This window comes from Triturus cristatus, chromosome 4_1, assembly GCF_964204655.1.
Source record: "Triturus cristatus chromosome 4_1, aTriCri1.1, whole genome shotgun sequence".
Lineage (NCBI taxonomy): Eukaryota > Metazoa > Chordata > Amphibia > Caudata > Salamandridae > Triturus > Triturus cristatus.
Window position 1 is genome coordinate 1,151,697,271 of NC_140585.1, and position 23,812 is coordinate 1,151,721,082.

At 44.1% G+C, this 23,812-nt stretch overlaps 1 protein-coding gene across 2 annotated transcripts in view; it reads right to left on the reverse strand.

The window, feature by feature from the left end:
* The window catches only part of ADGRL1 (adhesion G protein-coupled receptor L1), a 618,953-nt gene that overhangs the window by 26,742 nt on the left and 568,399 nt on the right, over positions 1 to 23,812 (reverse strand). For both annotated transcript variants that reach the window (XM_085654299.1, XM_085654300.1), the window contains exons 14-18: positions 17,933 to 18,142; positions 14,033 to 14,253; positions 12,788 to 12,854; positions 8,418 to 8,509; positions 5,493 to 5,661 (exon numbers count right to left, since the gene is read on the reverse strand). In XM_085654299.1, the coding sequence (XP_085510425.1) occupies positions 5,493 to 5,661; positions 8,418 to 8,509; positions 12,788 to 12,854; positions 14,033 to 14,253; positions 17,933 to 18,142 (759 nt within the window). The remainder of the gene's footprint in view (positions 1 to 5,492; positions 5,662 to 8,417; positions 8,510 to 12,787; positions 12,855 to 14,032; positions 14,254 to 17,932; positions 18,143 to 23,812) is intronic.

Genomic DNA, 23,812 nt, shown 5'->3' on the forward strand with positions numbered 1-23,812 from the left:
ATCAGCTTTTTATTCCGCTCTAGCAGCCATGAGTACTCACTCTAAACTGAGTGTTTCTTTGAGCATTCGTCATCTGAAGGAATCGGAGAGACAACCATGTATTGCTCTTCATCACTGAACTCATAGAACTTGTAATGCTTGATGAGCGGATCAAGTCTTTCTACAAAATTCACAATCCACAAGATTTCTGCCTTTCTTGGTTGAAAATTTACCTTTCATAGTCAACATTTGGCATTGGATTAAACTTGGTATTTAGCACCTCTTTGATTTGACGGTATGTCACTACACCACTGGGTGATATTTTCTTCATCACTCCTTTTACTCCTTCACCTGCCAAATTCTTTAGATATTTAATTATCTTTTTGTCATTTGCTTCTTCCAGTGCATCAATGAGATCATCGAAGTATTGATCCGGGCAGTCCATTTGTCACCAATATTCTGCTTTTTGGTGGTATTGAAGGGAGGCGGTGGTTTTAGGAATACAGCAGCATCATAACCTGTGGAACTTTCTGCTGTAAGGAGCAGAGCTCTCTCCTGCAGCGTCTGCTGCCTGTTTGGATACTAGTCGCATGCTAACATTTGAGTCGTCGCGCCCAGTCTCTGCTTGTGAGGTGCTGTCCTCTTCTTTGGTGGGGAGTAGCAGATTTGGGTTTTTGCATGGGTCCTTCACCCTCCTCCCCTCTTTGCATTGTACCTGGTTTATACTGCCTTTAGTGTTTCTATGCATCAGAAATGTTTCTGCTTTTAGCACTTTCCATCCAGGAGAACACTCTTTGTACTTCGGGTCCCGGGATTTACATACCCTTGCCTCGTTGCCAGTTGCAGCGTCCTTCCCAGCCCGGGTACATGCAAAAGATCATGCCACACATGGAGCTCAGAATTACACATCTTTTTTCCTCAGTGTGTAACGGTTAACTGAACATTCTACATTACGAATCCTATCACCCACACCCAAGCGCTTATATCACTGTTCTACGGAGTCAGTCAGGGACCAAAAGGGCCCCTTCATCCCTAACTCACAAGACACTACATCAATCACACCCACCATCAGCTAAGAACAGGAGCTGCAAGAGACAGACTGGCAATCACACCCACCACGAGCTAAGCACAGGAGCTGCAGAAGATAGACTAGTAACCACACCCACCATCAGCTAAGCACAGGAGCTGCAAGAGATAGACTAGTAATCACACCCACCATCAGCTAAGCAAAGGAGCTGCAAGAAATAAAACAGGAAATCACACCTGATAACATTAAGTAGGAACCCTAAGAGACTGAACTTGCAGCTAGACCCGACACAGCAAAGAACGGGGACTGAAAAAAGATAGAAAACGATCACACCCAACACTAAAGAATGGGAGCATCAAGAGGCAAACCTAGAAAACACACTCAACAACAAAGTACTCAACCTGTATGAGAGAAGGCTAGCAATCACACTCAACAGCAAAGAATGAGTGTGTGGCAAGAGGCAAAGTTAGCATCCGGATCAACTCCGAAGAATAGGATCTACATGAGACAAAACCCGCACACCAAGAACTGATGCATAGGATCTGCCTGGGACAAAGCAAGCAATCTCACTCAACACCAAAAATGGGAACTGCAAGAGGCAACACTAGCCATTACAGCCAACACTGGAGCATCAAACCTACGTGAGACAAAAGTTTCAATTACACCCACTACTGATGTTTAGGGCCTGCATAAAATGAAAAGAGATAGTTCAATGTAAAGTAGTTTATGTTCTATCAACCTCACCATCAAAGCAGAGAGACCACAAAGGGAAAATGGAAGATGCAAGGCGCACACTTAGAATTACAGTGAATATGTAGCTTTAGAAGGACAAGAAATTGAACACAGGTACATATCTAATATTATTTTAGAAGTGCAAAATACTGAAAGCAAGATCACACTAGGGGCTTCAGCATATGAAGTACAGGAGGCTAATGACACAATCATCACAGAACCAATTAATGTTAACTACAAGAGACAGACTAACAATCACACCCAAAACATTTGAATAAGAACTAGAAGGGATAGATATAGCAACCACAGTCAACAGCAAAAATTGTGAAAGGCAAGATACCACCTCAGAACAACACACAACACAAAGTAGGGAAACTGAAAGATAGAAATGATAATCACACAGAACACAAAGAATTTTAACTAAAGAATTGTAACTAAAAAGTAACACTTTGGTGGTGGTTAATGTCTTATAAAAGATCATGGTCAGCTATGGAGCTTGGAGGAAGTTTTTGAAGCTGGCAGTTAACATATATCAGATGATAGTAATTGTGCCGGTTATGACAGATGTTTGGTGGTAGGGTCTGAATGGAAATATAATGATGGTGGTCTGTATAAAATTTGGATTATTCAACGGTCTCAGTTACTGCTGTGGAGTTATACCAGCCTGGATAAGTGTGGGGCATTTTTTGGGGGATCCCAAGCCGGCCAAAAGCTACTGGACGTTAATTGTAACATTTTATGATGTTTACCACTGGTGTCCTGGGGCAGCAATATGGCGAATATAGGTCTTTTTCCGGCAGTCTTTTTTCCCGCATGGAATAGTATAATTTACTATTCCAACTCCAGTCTTTGCGGACACTAGGGAAGGTGTTGGATTTTAAATCCAACACCTCCCCCCCCCCCCACCCGCAAGTCGTTGTTCCGACTTGCGGAGTAATGGTATGCGGAATCACAACACAGTCGTTGTAACAACCGCGTTGTGATTCCATGCGGGAAAAAAGTTTTGTCATAAACGTTGATTATCCATATGGCTGTCTTCCAGCTTATGACCAAGTACTTCTCCTTGGTGCTAGTCTCTCATAAGGTAGTGGAATCGTGCAAACACTGACTACCTGGAGATAATGTGTGCTTAGAAACTCAAAAAGAGCTTATACTCAACATAATGGGTGGCAAATGTGATTTGCAGTTTTTGCCTTTAGCAAGAAAGTGAACTCATTTACCGGTAGGTAGGTAAACTCAGATGTGCCCAGCACCCTCTGGGCCAGAGGCAAGACACCTGAAGCACTTAAAAGCTCCTAAGTGCAAGATGCTAAATTCTAGATCTACATTGAGCCCTAGGGCCAATGCTATCCTAGAGGGGACTGTTGCAATCATCCTCTGGCCTCATGGTAGCTTTCAGGCCAAAATCAGAGTGTAAATGCTCAAAGATTTTCTCAGTTACCTCAAAGGCCAATGGTCTGGTGGTTTTGATCTGCAGTGATTTTGTTTGCACCCCTGTGCACCTCCCACGCAATGACAAAACCAAAAAGGTGTCCAGTACATGCCAAAATAACCCGCCAGACACAGAACTGAAGGGCCCAAACTTTCAGGTGAGTAAACCTTTGAGTCTCTAGGTATTGCCAAGCGAGGATGGCCCAGTGACTGCTCACCAACGACTAATCTCTGGATTCCAAGTCCAGTATTTAATTTTATTTATTCTAAACATTTACATAGCACGCCTAGACCAACATAACTGCGCAGCACAGGGCTGCAAAGCAGGTCACTCCTTGCAAGGACAGTCCATGTCTTTAGCAGACTGGTATGTCTCATTCTGCAGACGTAGGCCCATTCTAGGGGGAGAATGTCAACCATCACAACAGTCCTACTGCTGGCTCTACACTGGATAGCAGCTTCTCCTTGGTCTTTGAGTAGACATGTTGAACACTGGTTTATTTTAGGAGGTGGTCTGAAACTGTCAAATCTGCAGGAGCTCACGACTTGGCATGATCGTCTCATGTCTGGGTCATGCAGTTCTGCTGTCCGTCCTAAGACCAGTTTGAGCTGCAATAGATAAAATTCTTCAAACACATCTTCAAGGCCATTTTTAAAGAAACGCATATCTCAATCAGGAGGATGGGTCAGGGCAGTTTTACTCTGGCAAACTAATTATGACAGTGGGGCAAGGTGAAAGGAGAGGTGTACGTGCTGGCCCCTGTGCCCTAGGTCGATACCAGCACCCTCTTACAAAGGCAACCACCATCTGAAGAAGCTAACACAAGTGGAGTTCAGTGGTTTGTTGAGTGCTCTCTACAAATCCGTAGTTCGTTCATTATGTCATGATGCCTCAGACATGCGTGGAAGGCTTCTAAGCATGCACGTTCGTGTTCACATAGCCCAACCTGCCAGTAATCAACGCATGGACGACTGTCCTGTGGACCTCCTGAGGAAGAAGATCAAGGTACTTGCTTATAGAACACAGCAGAGTGAGACAAGTGCCGGCCACAGCCAGGATTTGGGGAAGGGGAAAGAGGTAATTATCGATCCTGACACTCAGATTCTTGGAGGTCGACCAAGGAGGAGATGGATGGTCCTCAGGCCAGCAGTTTTTAACACACTGCTCACTTTATTGACTGAATAAAAATAAAGATCCTCAAAAATCATCCTAGAAAAATAATCCTCATTTACCTTCGGCTGCACATACTTTTCCCCCGGGGAGCTGGTTCACTGTCCTCACACGGCTAAAGGCAGCAGCCTTGTTTCTGCCTATAGATCATGCTGCCACCACTGTCAGTCAACACATAGCTCATGGGAGGGGACAGTAGCCATCCTTGCAAAGAGGGATGCACTGTGAGTGCCCCCTTGAAATCAGAACCAGGTTTCTTTTTCACATCTTTAAAACAGGGGTATCTCCAGTGCACATCCATCAGCACAGCTTCTTAAAAGTATGCTGAGAACTTTTGTCCTAACGGGAAGGTTGGAGTTCCTAGTTGCTTTGTACTTTTTCACGCGCAGAAATTACCAGGTGCATTAAATACCTCACCCTTTGTTACATTTCTGTAGCGCAAACCTGCCAGAATTTAACTGGTGAAAACAGCACTGTGTTTACTGTGACATGTTGATTTTGGCACAGTAAGAACCAAAATCCACGTTATTCCCCAAAACTCAAAATGGGTGCTATTTATTGTGCCCAATAAATTAATTACCCCAGAGTATCTGCATTTGTCAGGTGAAATAAAGACCACCTAACACCGGGCCACTCGTAAAGAGGGCCATAGCGTCAGATAGAGCCAGATTCTCAGAATGCAGGAGTATGGCGTGTTATAGTTGCCTGGGTGGGTGTCATGTAGGGGTAGTCTACCCATAACAGATCGGAGCCAGTTACTGAGGCAGTGTACATGTTAGGATTTGGGCTTGCCTATTTACTGGCAACAGATGGCACTGTTCTGACTGTCCAGGTAGGTTTCAGGTAGTGGTTGTTTGCCTGTAGTGTGGTGCGACGCCGCTGGCTGGTTGCTTTTAGATATTGGTAATTTATTCCTAGTAGGTAGCGACTCTGAGTTTCAGGAGGCAATACGAATCCCTGGTTGAGTCAGCTGTGGCAAATTACGCTACTGTAGATTTGTTGAGTTGTTCTCTGCATTAGCCAGTGGCACCGCCATGGGGAGCTTATGGGTGCCAGGGGCGTGTGCTGTTTGAGCGTAGATGCCAGTGGAGACATCACCAGCCACAGGGCCTGAGGTTATCGCTATTTTACAGATAGAAGCAGCTAAGTTACCTTCTTTTGCAGGGCACAGTGGAAGATGAAGATGAACATTCCCTGGAAGGCATTGAAGGTGGTAAACAAGTACGCCATGACAATGGACTCCTTGTTGATGAAGAGGAGACCGAAGGCCCAGGTGAGTCCAAGAAGGAAGAGGAGGGCGATCGCGCCCAGCGCCCAGGATCTGTAACGCAAACAGAGAGAGAGAGAAGGACACATAAGAAACACAAGGACCACAGAAGTTTCAGGGTAGATGAAGGAGTGGAGAAAGAGTATGCAAGTGGGATCAAAAATTGAATGAAGAAAGGAACCACAAAGGGAGAAAGACAGGAAGCAAAAAGAAAGGAGGACAAGCAAATATAAGGAAGATGGGAGAGTAAAATACACTTCTTTTAATATTAATTTGGAGCATTTTTATCAAAATCAGGATGCACATCCTCATGTGACAATTGAAACACGCTGTTTGTGCCGTTGGAGCCCCTTTATTAGATCAATGAGAACTCCTGAGTCTCACTGCTTTTAGAACTGGGTGCTTGCCCAGCCAATGGGGACATCACGGTGCTTTCCAGGATTACATGCTAATAAATTACGCATGAATAACATTCTATGTTGTGTGGACACAAGACACCAGTGACCAGCCAAGGCTTCTCTCATTCTCAGACTGTCTAAAATCACTAAAAGGACAAAAAGGATTATCGGTTGGAATTTGTTGATCCCTATGAGCAGTGGGGGTCCTCTACTTCTGTCATAGGGTGCTGGACTCTATGGTCAGTGAGGTACCTTTTCTCCATTCATGGTGTGCTAGTCTAGGGTCAATAAGAGGACCCTCTTTTGTTGAATGTGTTTGTGTTTATAACCAGTATGACCATCTCCTCCTGTCTTCATGGTTAGCGAAGACAATCTCCTTCTACCAGAGCGGTCAGGTCTCAATGGCCATGAAAAGGACCCTCTTGTTCTCTCATAGTGTACTGGTCTGTGTGATTATTGAGTGTGACTTCCTTCTGCCATAGTTTATTGGCATTCGCGTCTGTAAAATCCTTTCTTTCTGTGAGAGTCTGTCGTCTCTATGGTCAGTGAAGATCCTGCCCTTCTGGCAGACTGTGTGGTCTATACGGACAGTAAAGATCTTCTCCAACTGTTCAAATGTCAAGGTGTTGGCTCTGTAGCCACTACCTGTGTCACGTTTATGGCACAGTGCCGCTACAGTCATTGGCCGGCCAGCTGGCCTGCTCATCCCTTTTCTAGTGCATTGTCTTACTGGTTTGTGAGGTCAGCGGTGTGGGGCCTACACAGTCAGTCAACTTGGCAACATAAGTTCTTCTAGCCAGTTGGGAGCAGGGCTCAATAATTGTCTGGACTACAGCACACATTCGAGTGATAATCTTCACTTTCTGGAACACCCACAAAATAATATTAACATTTTGGTTTTGTTTGGATGATGTGCTAATTCAGGTGAAGAACAGGGAACTCGTGCCATCTTATACATACAGTATCAGGGTTGCATCAACCCCCAACATTTGAGAGTGTTTTTATTCAGTACAGCCACTCTGGATTTTACTTCATGTAGGATCTCATACTAGTCCCGAGTTATGAAATTAGTTTCAGATCCAGAGACATAAAAATTAACTCGTAAGGAGTAAATGCAATGAAAAAGCCAAAGGTGTACTTTGTTGATGGCAAATCTAAAACATTCCCAGATGGTCAACCATTGAAAAGCTGCTAAGACCGGTGCAAAGTCACTTGCGCAAATATATGCAAGGAACCTAGGGTAGCATGCTGCTACAAAACGAAGAGAAGATAATGCCAGGAAACATAGTGGATGATCAGGAAAGTAAAATACAGTCTGAAGAGGTTGGCTGAGCAAGGGGGAGGAGTATAGATCGAGAAGAGTGTGGGCGAGGTAGAAGAGCAAAGATGAGGAGTTGAGGGATGAAGGAACATTGATGGAAGGAGTTAAGAGGAAGTGGTAATACCAAAGGGAATATGGGATTGGATTAAGATAAAGAATTATCAATACAGAGGATGGTGAGAGCAGAGATGCTGGAGAGCTTAGGGGAGAGATGAGAAGCATCGTTACCAAGAGGATGTTGGGAAGGAAGATACCAGCACTACAAATGATGGATCAGGGTTCCCTGCTTAAATGGATAAATCTTTCTGAATAAGATTACGTGCCTCTACAAAGCAGTAAATGGTGGGGCTATGAAGGTTATGCCTATTGGTGCTGTCCATGTGGGAACCAAACCAGGGCAATCTCTGACTCTCAATGGTTTGGCCACTCAAGGGACTGTTAACTTCACCACCTTGTGAAACGTTCTCAACTCGTCCAAGTTAAGGGTGAGGCTGTGCTTAACTGCAGCCATTACCACAATCACAGACTCAGGGTGTGGTACCAGAAAACTGCCTTCAAAATATCGACCTGCAACAATGCAGACCCCAAGATATGGATTTGAACAATGCTGTTGAGATAAGTGCATAGTAGTGAATCTGTACTGCCCTCTTTAGGCTTAGCTTGACAATAATGTGCATGTCTATGTGTTGGAGTCCATATTTTTTCATGTCAACATCTCTGTGGTCGATATTGTGACATTTAACCGAGTCTTGGGTAAACAAATAGATTTTAATTTACACAATATCTTAGATAGGAAAATCAATGTAAATTATTTCATGACGTGGAAAGTTCACTCCAACTTGGGCATTACCCTTGAATGCCTAAACGCGGACACCCCGTTTTGTCCCCTATTCCTCTCACCCCAGGGACACACGCCTCAGGACAACTGCCCCCCAAATGTTGGCATTATTCTGACCTTCCCACCATAAGAAACAGAGCAAGTGTATTGCTTGATAGTGTCCTTCAGGTGGGGGCCTGCTGAAGCTGCCTCAGGCTGTAGGGCAGTCGCCACAGCGAAGGAAGCACAAACCAGACAAACACACACCACTTACTTGATGTTATCCAGGCGGCTGGAGTCCGGCTTCAGGACGGAGGTGTTCCGAATCATTTTGTGAAGGGTGATCATCAAGAATATCAGATTAATCTGGTGGAAGAAGGTAGAGATGAGAACCTTCAGCGTGCAGCTAGGAGAGCCATGTTAAGTGCAGGGCATCAGTTGCTGGAGTTTCTTAAAGCCGGTAAGGATAAACCCGGCTCTTTCCACTTGCATTCAGGGCTATATGTGGCCCACATCATATAACGTGATCCTTGTGCGCCCCTAACTTCTCTTTGATTCACACATGAATGAGCATTTGTAACTCACCTTCCCCAAAGAGCCATTTCCCCACACTGTGAGCAAGTTCCATTCTTTCGTTGCTACCTTACCCCCTGCCACTACCCTACTAAAGGGCACCTTCTTTAATCTACTCTCTGTGACACACTGGTAGGGAACTGCCGCACAGTTCGTAGCCGCATCCATCTTTCCTTTCATGAAAACTACCTCAGTGCCACAATGATAGCGGTCTACATCCACCGCTTTTACCCCCAGAACCCATGCTGGTCTTACTGATTTGGGTCTGCCTCTGTAAGTATCACTCCAATAGCTGCGTCTGTGCCACACTTGTAAGGCGCGTCCACACCAGTACGAACCTATTAACATCACTCTTACTTTGAGAACTCTCTTTCTCTTCCACACTGGTCCCAAGCAGGCCGCCTCCATGACTCTTTCACTGAGCCCTCCATGGCTCTTCCACACTTCCACAGGCAGCTCCCTCTGTATCATAAGGGGCATCTCCACCATTTTTAGTAGGTGTATGTCCAGTGTGCCACACACGTAGAGTGCTATCTTTGCCTCCCGTAACCCAAGAGCTCCCTCAGCCGTTTGTGTATATCCCTTCTTTCCCCATAGCTCTCACCCCACACTTTATGAGAAGTGCTTACGGGGCAGGCATAGACAAATGAAGGCATATGGGGGACACCATGGGTTTCCCCGGCACATTCTACCATCAGGACCACCCTTATTAGAACTAACTGTTGCTTCTGACCACATTGAAGTCTTTGGTTAATTAGTAGGGTTATGATCTGTACACAAGACAGCCATTGGCATGAAATCGGGCATCAGTGGCATTAGGAATCAAACCCCACACTCAGGACAATGAAGTACTGTCAGAGGCCCACACCATCGGTGTACTCTACTGGGGCGTCAGTAGACATCCACAATGTCATTTGTCGCCACATACCACAATCACCGCATTTCTGGGGTTCTCAGAAGAGGCAAAGTGAATGAGAGCTCTCTCTTTGTTCTTTTGGCTCACAGTATTACCGAGCTGGAATTGCTTCTTGAACCATGATGGAGATAATCGGTCTAGAAAAGTCTAATTTTCGCTGTCTTGTATACTCCCAAATGATCTGCCCAAAGCTTCAGTGTGACACTTTTCTACGCGTACATAGAATCATAGCCCTCAACAGTGCGCTAATGTTTACACATGGGTTGGGATGGAGCACATACATGCACCCACGCTGACAAGCTTCAGTGACACACCTTCATAATAACAAAGGGCCTGCTTTAGAGTTTGGTGGACGGGTACTCGATCATAAACGTGATCGATATCCCGTCCGTCATATTACAAGCGCCATAGGATGTAATGCACTCTTAACACAGCGTACTGGATGCCCGTCACATTTGTGATGTAGTAACCCATCCGCCAGACTCTAAATCAATCTTTACTACAGCATTGCTTTTACCCTAACCTGCCTTATGTCGACCCGCTGGACTATTTGTGCATCATAATGGCCAGTGTGTGGCACCTTTGTTAGGTTCTTAAGAGGCGGCTTTACAGGTTGTGCAATGGGAGTGACTGGGTGGCAGGGGGGTCCTGTTGGTAAGGGCTCTGCTCAGTGTGTGCATGAATGATTTCTCACAACGCTTGGAAGGAACCCAATGCAAGGGTCCTGCTGCTGTGCATCTTAATGCGTCACAAACAAATGTAGTGTTTTGTCAGCCGCACACAGCCCAGAGGTATGGGTTGTTTCCACAGACCTCCAAGACATGAACTAAGTCACGTTACAGGTGTACCCACGTTGTAATCGCCGCCTGAACCATTGATAAATACAAAGTCCCTACAACATGTAGTTCACGTAGAAACGTTAAGACAACCACCATTTTAACACACAATATTTTCCCCACTTCTTTGTATGGTGAAAAAATGTAAACGTAATTGTAAATGTCTGACAAATAGAGCATCTCCACTGGGGTGCCTCCAACCACAAACACACGGACGCGCGCAGATACACACGGTCACATACACACGCGCGCACAGGCTCACACACGCGCACGCAAACGCTCGCGCACACACAAACGCAGAATCACTCATGCAGAGCACAGGCACACACAAGAAGTCCATACATACACGTACGCACAGTCGTGCCCGTAGGCTGCACGGAAAGCACACACCAACACGCACTCTATACACACGCACAAAGTTTCTCATGCGCCCTCTCCCCGCAGCCCGCGTCGGATCGATGCTGGCAGATTAGGCCTCTGATGTGGTTTCACTGTTTGACAAACTCCTTCTTTTTTCCCGTATTGATCCCCTCTCTGGCCTGCTCTGCGATCCTGCCCCGGGGTGCGGGGAGCGGGCTCCGAAGAACAACAACTTTCTGGCGGAGTCGCACTCATTAATATTTCTAATCACACCGCAGCAAGGGCTCTGTGAAAATAGGCTTTGTACCGTCGCTCCCGCCAGCCCGAGACGCAGACGTGGCCCCGGGGTCGCTTCGGGATCCGGGGCTGCGAGCGCGAGGGCACCTGCTGCTGCTGCAGCGCGAGGCGTTCTCACTGCAGAAATCAGAAGTCCTCTGGGGGGCGGGGGTTGGAGTCTGGGAAACTAGGAAACTGTCAGCCTCTCCTAAACCCCAAGCCACGGATACCCCCCTGCAGCACATGGGCTGGACCAGGACTGGCACCGAGGAGGAACAGTGGTGCTGGAACCATTTTCAGAGTGGGGGTGCAGCCATGAATGCTAATACACCACTGAAGTCATAGGGATTGTGACTGACAGTACATTTTCCATTAAAAGGGCCAGAAAATTCAGACAGGTGTGGAGCTTTATTGATATTGGAATACTGGCAGCATCCTTTAGGCAGGAACTAGTGTCATCATATGGGCCCAACCACCAGCATGAAAAGAAAATAAGCTGAACCTGGGCATGAACCGATGATGCCAGCGCGGAGGACCACTAGAGCCCTGTGGCTCTCCACTGGGCTGGCACGGAGTCTGGTCAATGAGAACACCAGAGTGTTTTATTGAGACTGAACCAGTATTAACATATGGGCACCACCACCAACAGTGCTTAATTTGAGCTGGTGATTTCCGGTGCTCAGCACCTGCGCTTAATCACCAACACCAGCGCTTTTAATGAGCACCAGTTAAGACACATTAATTTACGGGGAGAGTAAGTGCCCAGAATCACAGGATGTTGATCTGTCACCGAGACTCGAACCCAGTTCCCCAGCTCTGAAGTCGGCAGATCGGGCCATTATGCCAAATCCTTTCCCCACTTTCATGGTCAGTAATTGGTTCTGCTTTAGGCACTGCTAGAAGGAAAATGGGCCGGTGAAAACTGCCTCCTGTCAAGATCCCCAGCACTTATTTTTTTACAGATTAACCACTGGGCTCAAGTGCTTAATTTGTAAAGGAAGGTAAGTGCCAGGGCCCTTCTCATGGACCTCTGCAGCTAGTACCACTCATTGCCCCTGCCAGCTTTGCCAATGGCAGTACTAACATAACTATTAACCACCACACTCCTACAAGTGTGACAATTTCGATTATTCCAAGCAACCCAAAGCTTTAATAGTGGCTTAATCGACAAGTATAATTATTTTTTTAATGTAAATTGACTTATTAAACACTGTTTTTTTGCTCATCTCAAAATTAGATTGACAGCGCCACCATGTGGTGGCCTGTCACTAGAGCCTGTGCTGACAATTAAGTGCTGACACCAAGCAATGGAAACCACCAGCTCAAATTAAGCCCTGCAGACACCCCTGAAACAGGCAGTCAATTTACCACAAAGGTTCGGAAGATGACATCCACTCTGGAGGTCAAGGGACTCCCCATAATTCCTCTGATATTTTGGCAGTTCTGGAAACTAAGCAAACTAGCAACATCAATGAAGGAGCTGTCACTATTCAGAAAGACCAACCGTCAGCATAAGGGGCAGCCAAAACCCTACCAGAGATAACTAGGTTGTGTGCACACCAGTGATGTCAGCTGCAAGGGACACACTACCCCTATGGTTCTCGTCTATGTAGCATACGGAAGCAGGCTCTTGGAAGTTCCAAGTGTTACAGCTAGCAAGGGGAGGAGTTCTTGAATACTCACCACAATGACGAAGGAAACTGGCCCGATGAAACTCCAGATGAAGTAATTATCCACCCGCAGCCAGCAGCTGCCAAAGAGAAGACACAATTAGCACACCAACTAACTCAGTCATCTTCTCACCAACCTCACTCTTCCCCTTGATCCTCCCCCCTAAACCCATTTTCAGGAAAATAGTGTCTTATTCTGCAAATTGCTCTGGGGCCCCTACAGATGTGCCCCTTCAGAATAAGGTTTACTTGATAGGATCCAATGTACACATCTCCAGCCCAACTGTGCAGGCTCTAATAAAAATATTGGGTAACTCTGGTAGGACATACAGTGCAAAGGCCAGTCGCCTCAAGAGAATCTAATGCAGGTCAGTGTGACTTCTACAACCACTTTGATGGCACATTTGGCATTTCTTAAAAACTGGGTAACAAGACAAGCATACAGAAGTCTGAGATGGACTACAAAAGTGTACTAGGAAGCTGTGTTGTTGGATATGGCACCCAGAGTTTAACAATCTGAACTTCATCCATACAATGTCCATTGAGGGCTAGGAAGTAGCAAATGTGAGGACCAGTTGCGTGTGACAGTGTCCAAAATCTTGGACAGGAGCAGCTAATGTATCCCAGGAGCAAACAAACCAAACGATTTCTACATTCTAGCTTAAAAGGCGTAATACGCAGATATAGGAATAATAATGAAACTTTTCAGGCTGCTAACCACATTACAATTTCAATATCACAGTCGGTTTGACTCAATTGTGGCATATATTTCAATGGGATTTGCACCAGATCATTGGGCCGCGCATTGGGTTGTAGAACATTACTGCAGGGTGATGCCTGTGCGATAACAAGGCTGCAGATGGCGGCCTAGGGATCCACCATTGTTAGTATACCCCTTGTTCTTTCAGTACAGCAGAGGGTGGACATGACACTCCACAAGTCCTGTACAATTTTATGATCTCACTGTTCAGGGAAAAGTGAGTTCCAATCTTTTTAACAATGGTCTGTCTGACACCTGCAGAACATCAGAGCAGTATGATGCGCCTCACTTCTCTCAAAAGCTACTGTCCGTGCTTCCTGTAGGATCCGACACAGCATGGACCAGGGCCCGCACAAGGTTAATGCTTCATCCTTTGGTATTTTAGTTCTAAAACTTATTATTGAATAACATCTAACACATACATGCGTCCTCTGCAGAGTTCACTAACAAGCTTGGCTATGGCATCCCAGAACAACCCAGCCTACGAGCAGTACTTACGCCTTCTCTGTGCCATAGCTGCGATAGTCGATGGCAGCTGCGATGCCCACCACCAGAGCTGGGAAAAAGTATCCACACAGATAGTAATATTTCTTGCGTGAATATTCACTCTCAAAGACCTCGACCAGCATCAGGTAGAGATGGACACCCTCCAGGCACATCCAGGAGAAGGCGGCCAGAAAGAAATAATGCAGCAGGCCAGCAAAGATAGGACAGGCAATCTGGATCAGAGAGAGGCAGAAAGGAAGACAGATGGGTGTGAAAGAGTCAGAGGTAAATAGGGAGAAAAAGATATAAAGCTAATGAGGGATGGGCCGAGACAGTGAATGAGAGTTATGATGTCAAACACAGAAAAACAAGAGGGGAGCTAATTGTGAGAGGTTCACAGAAGAACAAGAAACATATGTGGTGGCAGTGGAAGAGTTGTGAGTATATTAGTGGCAAGTGGATAGGGGAAGGACAAGGTGCGAAAAGGTAAGCATTAACTAGAGAGAATAAAAGGGAAATATGAGCGGATCCTTTGTAGGCATAGAGGTTTTTATGAGTAGATCAGAAGAAAACCAAAAAAGAGAATAATACCAAAAGGTGGGATACTGGAGTTAACAAGATTGTTAATCAGCCCCCTGCCAAGACCTGGACAGAAGCTGTGTGAAGGAGAGGCATGTGTTCTACTGCATCTGTCCATGGCCAGAGAAATATTAGTAAGTTTGCTTTAATTTGATGATAGCTTAATTCCTAAAGAAGTGTGGAAAAGAAGTGTGGATAAGAAGAGCTGACCAAGGGTGTATGCAGCAAAGATATTGCCCAGAGGAAGCACATGGTGCAGAATTGTAGCTTTTGTGCAATGTGCCTTGTATAATTGTGGTGTGAAAAGGACAAACAGGAGACGTTTCACGATAGTTGGCATGCATTACACTATGGAAACAGAGCGGAAAAGGTTATTAATTGTGGCTATTTGCTTACTATGGGGCATATTAACAAGGGCTTTATCTCCGCTTTTTTGGCTTTAAAAGCCAAAGAAGCGGAGATAAAAATATCACCCTATCAACAACAGGGTGCTAACATGCAAAATCGCATGTTAGCACCCTTTTTCACTACGCTTCCCTTCGCATTTCTAATGAGATGCAAAGTGGGCGTTCCAGAGCAAAATAATAATTTCTTCTACTATCAAGCTTCACGCTAACCCCGTTAGAGACACGGTTAACGCTGCTTTTTTACATCTGCTAATTTTCAGACTTAGCCATGTAATCCAATGGGAGGTGGATTACATGGCTAAGTCCACCATGGGCTATCAACAAGGATATCCCTATCCTTGTAGTTTTATCACTGCATTACCAGCGATAACCTCTCAAAATGCCGCTATTGCTGGATTTTTTATCGCCTAGGCGGTTAGCGTTGTTAATAACGCGATAACCAGGCGATATTATCCAGCGATAGGGGCGTTAAAAAAATGAACGCTAAGCGCCCTTAGCGTTAATTTTCCCTGTTCCTTGTTAATATGCCCCATGGGCAAACTAAAAGTACAAATTTGACTCTTAACAGTATTTGATATGTTTTTTACCCAAACCTCAAAATAATTGGGCAGAACCATATGAATATGATTGATTCGTCTAAAAAAGATAATACTTTTTAACTTAGAATTTCATCCATTTTATTGTGCACAGTCCTGTAATTTCTTTTCAAAATGGTTTGAGTTTTTCCAATAAATAAATCAACAAATAAAAAAATCAAAATGTCTTCTTATTATGTGACAAGAAAATCTAGGTGCAATAGACTTGATGACACAGTTACAGCACCATGGGAGTGAAAGGATCATAGGAAACCGGAAAGCAAGAGTGTTAATGTAAAATAGTTGATGTGAGGGAATCCTAGACAAAAGGCTGAGGGGCAACACTGTGATGTTAGAGGGAGAGATTAGTAGACACTGTTGAGTGAATGGACACTCTAACAGGGTATGAGATATGTTGATGTTCAGGGGTGTTTCTGAAGGCAAACTGGTAGAATGGACATCAAGCAATAAAATACTGCTTTAGAGAGACAATAACATACAGGTTTCTAAAAGAGACAAAACAGAGCCTGTTGCAGGGGAAAGGCACATGCTCATAGGCCTGTGTAACAGTCACAGAGAAACATACTAGTTTAACAGAGATTGACGGAGAAAGGTAGGAATATGTGTGGACTGGTAAAGATTCCAAGGACAAAAGGCACTCAGTTAAAAAGGAAAGGAGAAAAATGGAGCAGTGCATAAGTGACACAGATATTCATGACAAAAATAGACTGGTGAAAAAAGAGGAACAGAAGTAATGTAATTTAGAGAACACTGTGCACAGATGTGTAAAGATTAGCATGTGCCTGCTTGCCCATGGGAAAAACCCACCCACACTTAACAAAGATTCTTAACGTGCAGCTAGGAGAAGGTAGAACGAGGCTGTCTTTACCTATGCATCTGCTATGCCTACTTAGCCTCTGCCCCACTTTCAGAGCATCAGTTATGAGGAAATGGCGTAGGGCAGCTCCTTAAGTCTTCTTGCAGCGCTGCCCTACGCCAATGTGGAAGGGAAGGAATGCACAGTATTTATGAAATACAGTGCTTTTTTGCCCTTTGCCCCTGCGCTGGCACACACTTTGCTGCCAAGCACCAACATAGGTACCCTTGCATCATGGTGCAAGGGTGTCTCAGTTGCCCACAGGATTGTTTTTGTGCATGAAGGGGCATCTTCCTGCACAAAAACAACTCCAAGAGATGTTTTCCTCTTTCTAGGTATTCTGCAGAATGCAACAGACATTGAAAGAGGAAGAAAAGAGGAGAAATAAAAATATTTCTCCTCGTTACGTCTGCTCTGGGGAAGTGTAAGGTTTTGGCGCTGCCCCAGGTTTAGGTGATTAACTAAATTCGGGGCAGCATCAAAATCCATGGGTGCTGCGTGGGAAAACCCACCGCAAACACCGTGGAACGTCTCCTTGATGCAGAGTAAGGCAGAGCAGCGACTTGCGCTGCTTGGTGTTACTCCATATCTTTGAGGCCATGCAAAGCCACTCAAAGTGGCTTTGTGTCACCTCATAGATATGATTGAGAGGCTTGCGCCACCGGTGCATCAAAAAAAGGGACGCTCCGGTGGCACAAGCCTCTTTTAAATAAGCCCCCCAGTCTCTACCTTGGACCTCTCACTGAATCCCCCATACATTTTTCTTCTCTGTTGGTCCCTGTTGCCCCGCCACACGCCTTATTCCCCTTTCTATAGATTTAATTCTACTTTCTACAAAATAAATCCTCCTCTTTTCAGTTTCTATTTCTGTTATCAACCTCTTTCCATTTCCCTAGCTGATTTCCTTTACTCTGTTGTGTATTCTTTTCTGTTAATTTTTTTCACCAAACATGTGTCTCTTTGCATGGTTCCTAGCCTCGCCTGTTCTGCTGTTTCTCCATCTACTCCATTCTTTTTACTGTTTCTACCAGTGGCCTGTTTTTTCTTACCAATGGTAATCCCTCTCTCACAGTTTGTTTTATGTCTTCTCCAAAGTATGACCTGTCTATCATTCTCCTCTTACTTCCCTTCCAGACTTCTTTCCCTCTTCTCCAGCACCTACCAAGCTCTCACAACTCTACATATACATTCTCTATGGACATAGTCAGTGCCTGGAAGCCTTCTTTCCTCTCCCCTTGTTTATGTGCCCCCAATTCCTCTGACTTTAGTTTGTCCCTTTCTCCATCTTTGTATCTTCTTCATAATCCTTCTGCTCCTGAGTCTGTTGCCCTCTCTTTTTACATTGTTTATGTCCTTCCCATTCTCTACTTCCTTTGTCTTCTTATCATCAATCCTCTTTTGCAGACTTCTCTCTTCTCCTACGATAACAGCCTCACACCTTAAACTCGATCTTGTCCACTCCCTGTCTTCTCACCTCATACTGCGTCTTATCGATGCCAATGAGAAACAGTAACTCGGCGATGAACAGGTTGATACACAGGTTCTTGTGGATGGTGTTGCGGTCAGTTTGGAGTCCACGTAGGAAGCAGAAAGTAGAGATACAGATGGCCAGGCAGACAAGCGAGATCACGATGCCCACCCAGGTGATGACGGACAGCAGCAGCTCATTAATACGGCCTTGGTACTGGGGAAGGAAAGCAAAGAACATTTTAAGTCAAAGAGAGTCATTTATACTCATCTCAATTTGAAGAAAATCTAAGTGTAGAAGAGCAAGCAGTACAAGTGAAAAACAAGGAAAGTGAGTTTTGAGTGCTGTTAAAGAAGGGGAATGTAGAGTTTAAGTAAAGCGGAATATATCCTTCCTATTACACTTGTTTTAATTATTGTTAAGGAGGCTGCCCTCCATTTTCATTAATATCGCTCTAGAGGCTTCATTAGGTTACTAGCTCTATCGAATATTCCTACGTGATGCCGTACTGTCTCACTCATAATCAATATTGACCAACAGGTGCCAATGGGCAAGGAGACTCATCATTGCACTTACTTCTTCCCAAGTCTCACCCACCAACGGTATCATCTAAAGCACTTAACATATACCCCTACCTATACCATCACTGAGAGTGAATGAGAATGGAAGCAGGGAAGAGAAGGTAAACTGGAATTCCTGTAGAACAAGCTTGGATATAGCAATGCAGTTAAATACAGTTAACATCTGTTGTTCGGTCAAACAATGTCAGACCAAGTTAGAGTGATCACAGTCAGATGTAGCCTCGGACAGGTCCGTAACGATTATTCAAACCAACCATTGGTCATATATATTGAGTAGGCTTGTGGTTTGGTTGACAGATGATCTTGTGACCAAGTTTGATTCGATGCAAAAGGTTAGTTCTTTACAATGACTGAATAGTTCATTTAGAAGTTAACATGTTGGTTGGTTGTATGGGGTGCTTGAAGTAAGACTGTGGTCGTGAAGTGGATTTTTCTTTCCACTAGTGGGTGATACACTCATAGACAGCAGTTGAGTGCAAGCAGTGGAGTAGTGTGCATGAACATAGGTAAGTGGCAGATGGTTGTTAGTGTCAGTGGGGCTCATTTGGGTTTGCATCGATGGCTGCACTGAAACACAGATTGCTAAGTTAATTAGTGAATTGTTGAAGTGGACAAGTGAGTGAAGAGGATCAATACATGGATGAGTGGTATCTAAACATACAAGTCCAGAGGTTGTTATGCAGCTGTGCTGATGTGCTGGTACTTCATTGCTACGTGGTTGCATACATGCTTAGTTTTATGATAATTTGATAGAACTACATAAAGACTGTAGGGTTGAGGAGTGACGGAGTAAATGGGTGGGTGGTCTAAGCTTATGGGGAGGGCTGCATTGTTTGGACAGATTGCAGTTGGATTGATGGGTGTCTTTGTTGTGTACCTGGACTAGTGATAATGTTGATAGCTAAATTCCTTTGTGAGTGGATGAGTAAATGTCAGAAGTGTAGATTATCTTGGAGAGTAGAGAGGTTTTGTAGGACTAGTTCATTGGATGGGTGGTAGTTGGCTAAGATGATAAATTGATCTATCACACGTAAAAAGAATGATAAGCGAATGGGCATTTAATTTCTTTGATGTGTGATTAGACAGATCAGTTTGTGTGTGATAGATTGATGAGTGGATAGATGGTAGTTAATTAGATTGACAAATGGGTGGGAAGGGCGAAAGTAAACGGTGAGGGGATGGGGATATTTGGGATTTTTTTATAGATTGGTTGTGTGTGGTAAAACTGAGGATTGGATGAGTGGTTTATGGACAGACTGCTGAGTGTGTGTTATATAGATAGACTAATGAGTGAATAAGAAGTGTGTGGATGGACTGATATGTAGTGTGCAGCTACACTTCATAGTAAATAGGCGAAGAGTGGATAGACCAATGAGTGAATCATCAGTGTGTTTTTAGTTGAACTAATGAGTTGATGATGGTTGTCTTGACTGTTGTGGGATTGGGAGTGTGCTGTTTAGAAAGCCTGATAAATGGAAAGAGGGGTATCTAGGTAGGTTCACGAATATATTCTCCCAGATTTCAAGTCCAATTTTCACATTGGGAAATCACGTTACATAAACCATGGTCGCAAAACTCCACCAAGCTGAGGTGTAGTCATCCATCCATATGTAATGTCCAATAAGGAGATTTATATGCTGTTGATTAAAAATGCATGATCAATCTTTAGTCTTAATTTCTGCATACAAATAGACAGTGACAGCTGTCATACAATTCAATGGCATATAAATCTCCTTATTGGATGTTGCATATGGATGGAAGAGGGCACCTCAACTTTATGAAAACTTTTGTGAAAACTGAATTTGACCTTTGAGTGCTCCTCCTTTGAGAGATTACTTTTGTGTGTTTATTAGTCGGTCATGGGGCAATCCGACCCTGGGTTTAAAGCACCAAATATATTGAAATTCCTTAATTTATACTTGAGCAATGGAGAACAACCACTTCTGCCAAATGTGTAGGGCTATTTAGGTACACACATAGACTGCTGGTTCAAAGGTAGATTAATGAATAGATGAGTTATTATTGTGTACATTGATAACTGTGAGGTATAACGGAGATTATGCGGTTAGAGGTGTTCTGTGGTGTAATAAATAAGTAGATTCATCTTGTGTTCATAAGATGAATTTGCCTATAGGCAACAGAATATGTGTGAATTAGGAAAATAATTGATTGCAAGAAAGCTGGATTGATGGATACATTAGCACATTAGACAACAGAGGGTGGCAAGTCAGATGAATAGATTGTGGTTGGAAGAATAAATCTGTGATATATGGGAGATAGGTGGGTAAATAGGTAGGTTGCACTGATCCATCAGTCCATCAGTAGTTGAATGACGAATATGTAGATTATTATATGGCACAGTGGCAGATGATATGGTAGGGAGTGATGTTGGAAGGGCACAAACCTGGTTGTCCTTTCAGGAACGAAAGCATTTACTCTTATCACATCATTGATATTATGAAAATGACGTATAAGAGAGAATCTACACGAAGGTAACGGCATCTTATTGTAAGAAGTTTCTGTCATAAAGAACTGAATTCATCTTTTTGGCGGCTGCCCTTCTGGTAGGAAAAGGAAAGCACCACTTAGAACCAATCTAGAACCATCAAACTACAGCCCAACTTCAGAAGATGGAAGTCTTCTCAAGACCACTGCCCGACCCTTAATAACACTTTGCTACATTGTCTCATGACTCTAGGAATACAACGAAGGACTCCCGTTAGCGGTATCTTAAGCAAGAAACGGAGGTTCCGATTGAAGAAACCCAAGGCATTCAAACCTCAGTTGCTAGGAAACAGAAACATTCCATTGACCAATATAGCTGTCAAAAAGACCTAAAGTCAACTCTTTGGGCAGTCGTTCAGCAGACACAAAATCCATGCATCCTGCTGGATTGTCTGTCTTGTAACAATAGGGTCGAACTGGCTGATATCTGTGTTGAAAAGGAATGAAAGCCATCCTCTGGTGTATGTTTTCCTCATAAGGAAATAGATATACACCGCTGATGATTGCATTGAACTGGACTAATATTGGCCTCTTCATTGTGTTTTGAGACAGTCAAGAATAGAGAAATCAATCCCAGAATATACCTCGGTTTGCTTCCTTCTGATGTTCAGCTTTGGACGTGGGCAAGGAGCTTAAGCCATCTATAACTAACAAAGCCAACCAACCCTCTGTGGAGCCTAATGTTTTCGAGAATAAATGTGCCTCCGAATGTGCACGTCAACTGGCCCCTTGGCCACTAGCAGAATTGGTCCTTCATCAAGAGACGTGTGAATAACATTTGTGAGTCAGAGACACAGCTATTCCACTCTGGCTGGAAGAGCTATTCCTACCATAATTTTTTCTGGCCTCCGCCCACAAGCCGCTCATGCTGGGATCAATAGAGCTGTGAATCGCGGAGATGAGAGGCACGGCTGACCCGAACACTCGATCTTCGGATGGTGTAGCTGGGAGATTAACTCTGCTAGAGCTTTCATTACAAGATTGCTAGTTAACTCAAGAGACGAACAGATCCCAGGAGCGGTGAGACGGAAGGTGCAGCAAGGAAAAGGGAAGCATCAAAGGCGGAGAGAGGCTGGACAGTGGGAGGAGAAAGTTATATGACTGAGGGCACACAAAGCACATTATCTTCAACACCCTCATATTCCATTATTACATATTGAAAACAGATTGATCACTCTAGAAAAATTAATAATCCTTCTCCTCTTGTTATTATATAATCCCCTGTTCAAAAGTAAAGATCAACTCTATATCCCAAAACTGGGCTGCGTCTGTAATACAGACAGGTTCAAAGAATTAATCAGTGAAAGCAAATAATGATCAATGTGATGAAACCTCTCTAGCCTGGTGCTCTATCGTTGTTCTCTTGAGTCTTTCTGTTTTCAGTAGGTTCGAAGTGTTAGCCTGTGGTCTCTAGCTCTTGAGACCCTCTTAATCTTGGGAAACGTTTCTCACTTAAAAAGCTCCTGATAGTCTGGTAGATTCAACTGAATTTCTCAGAGATCTGATCATGACACAGATTTAATCCTTTTGGGCCGCTCAGCCTTTCACCCTTCCCAGATTTTCAAAAATGGATCCAGTTGAGCTGGGTCAAAGTTAACTTAAAGAAATTATAGTTTTACTAGAAACATACAGTCCTGCTTTAATGTTAGATCTAAATATATCTACATATCTCTAGGCAACAAACACTTTGGAATTATGGCATTTCACCATTGATTGTAAATTGTTATTTTTCAACAGCTTTGCTAAGAGCCCAAAGAAACAATCAATTTGGCTACGAAAGCTTGTACGTTACAATTTACTTAATATAATTATAGCATAAGTCATCGATTTTCTTTACAGAGCCTTTACATGGACTCTTCCTCTCCCCCCACCTCTTTTGTCTTTGTCTCCCATTCTGTCTGCATGTTTTTTGTCTTTGAGAGAAGGACAGCTGCGGTACCTTGCTCAGGTAGGATCAATCGAGTATATATTACCAACAAGTTGATAATGCTGAAATCAGAGATACTACAACCTGAAACAGATTGTTCATCACAACAGTGATTAGTTTGAAGCTTTGCCAATAGCATATAATACTGAATTTGTATTCACTATATAAAGCAAATAGGAGGAAACCCCTATTGAAGCTCTCTATGGCACCAAAACTAATTCATCTGCAACCAAAGCTAGATTGCTTCATTACCCAATTGTACCTCCTCTTTGGCATCGTGAAATTAAAGGATGAACTACCGTAGCAAATGCTCTAACTTAAAAACGTGGCGGCTGATGCAGGCTTGAGGAAATTGTTGCAGAATGGATGGTCATCGTGTAGGACCCACACTGGTCACCACTGGCTCCCGAACTGTCCTTAGATGTGAGGGGGCACCAGTCCAAAGACTTGTCTTTGTACCATTCAGCACAATATGGACATATATGTGTTGACTCACAACATGGCCAATGAAACCCACAGATGTTCATCGTCTCTTGTAGGCAGTTTCCAAGAGGCTGATAAAACCATGGCACAGTATGACTGTCCGAAGCCTCTTGGGAGGATTACATTGGTTACGGAGTGGGAAATTGAGAACTCCTACTAAGAAGATTAGACCGAGTGGATGCCTCCCCTTGCCTCAACGAGACCCAGACTGAAAAGAGAAGTAGAGATACATTATTGGCTTTATCGCACAAATCTACGCAATTCCTGTCTTGAGCTCCAACCACTGTAACTGTCTTTATATTAATAGATGCTGATTACAGTGTATATCTGACAAGACTGGGAGACCAGCCTGACTAACCACATTGGCTGTTGAAGCATAAAGGTACAACC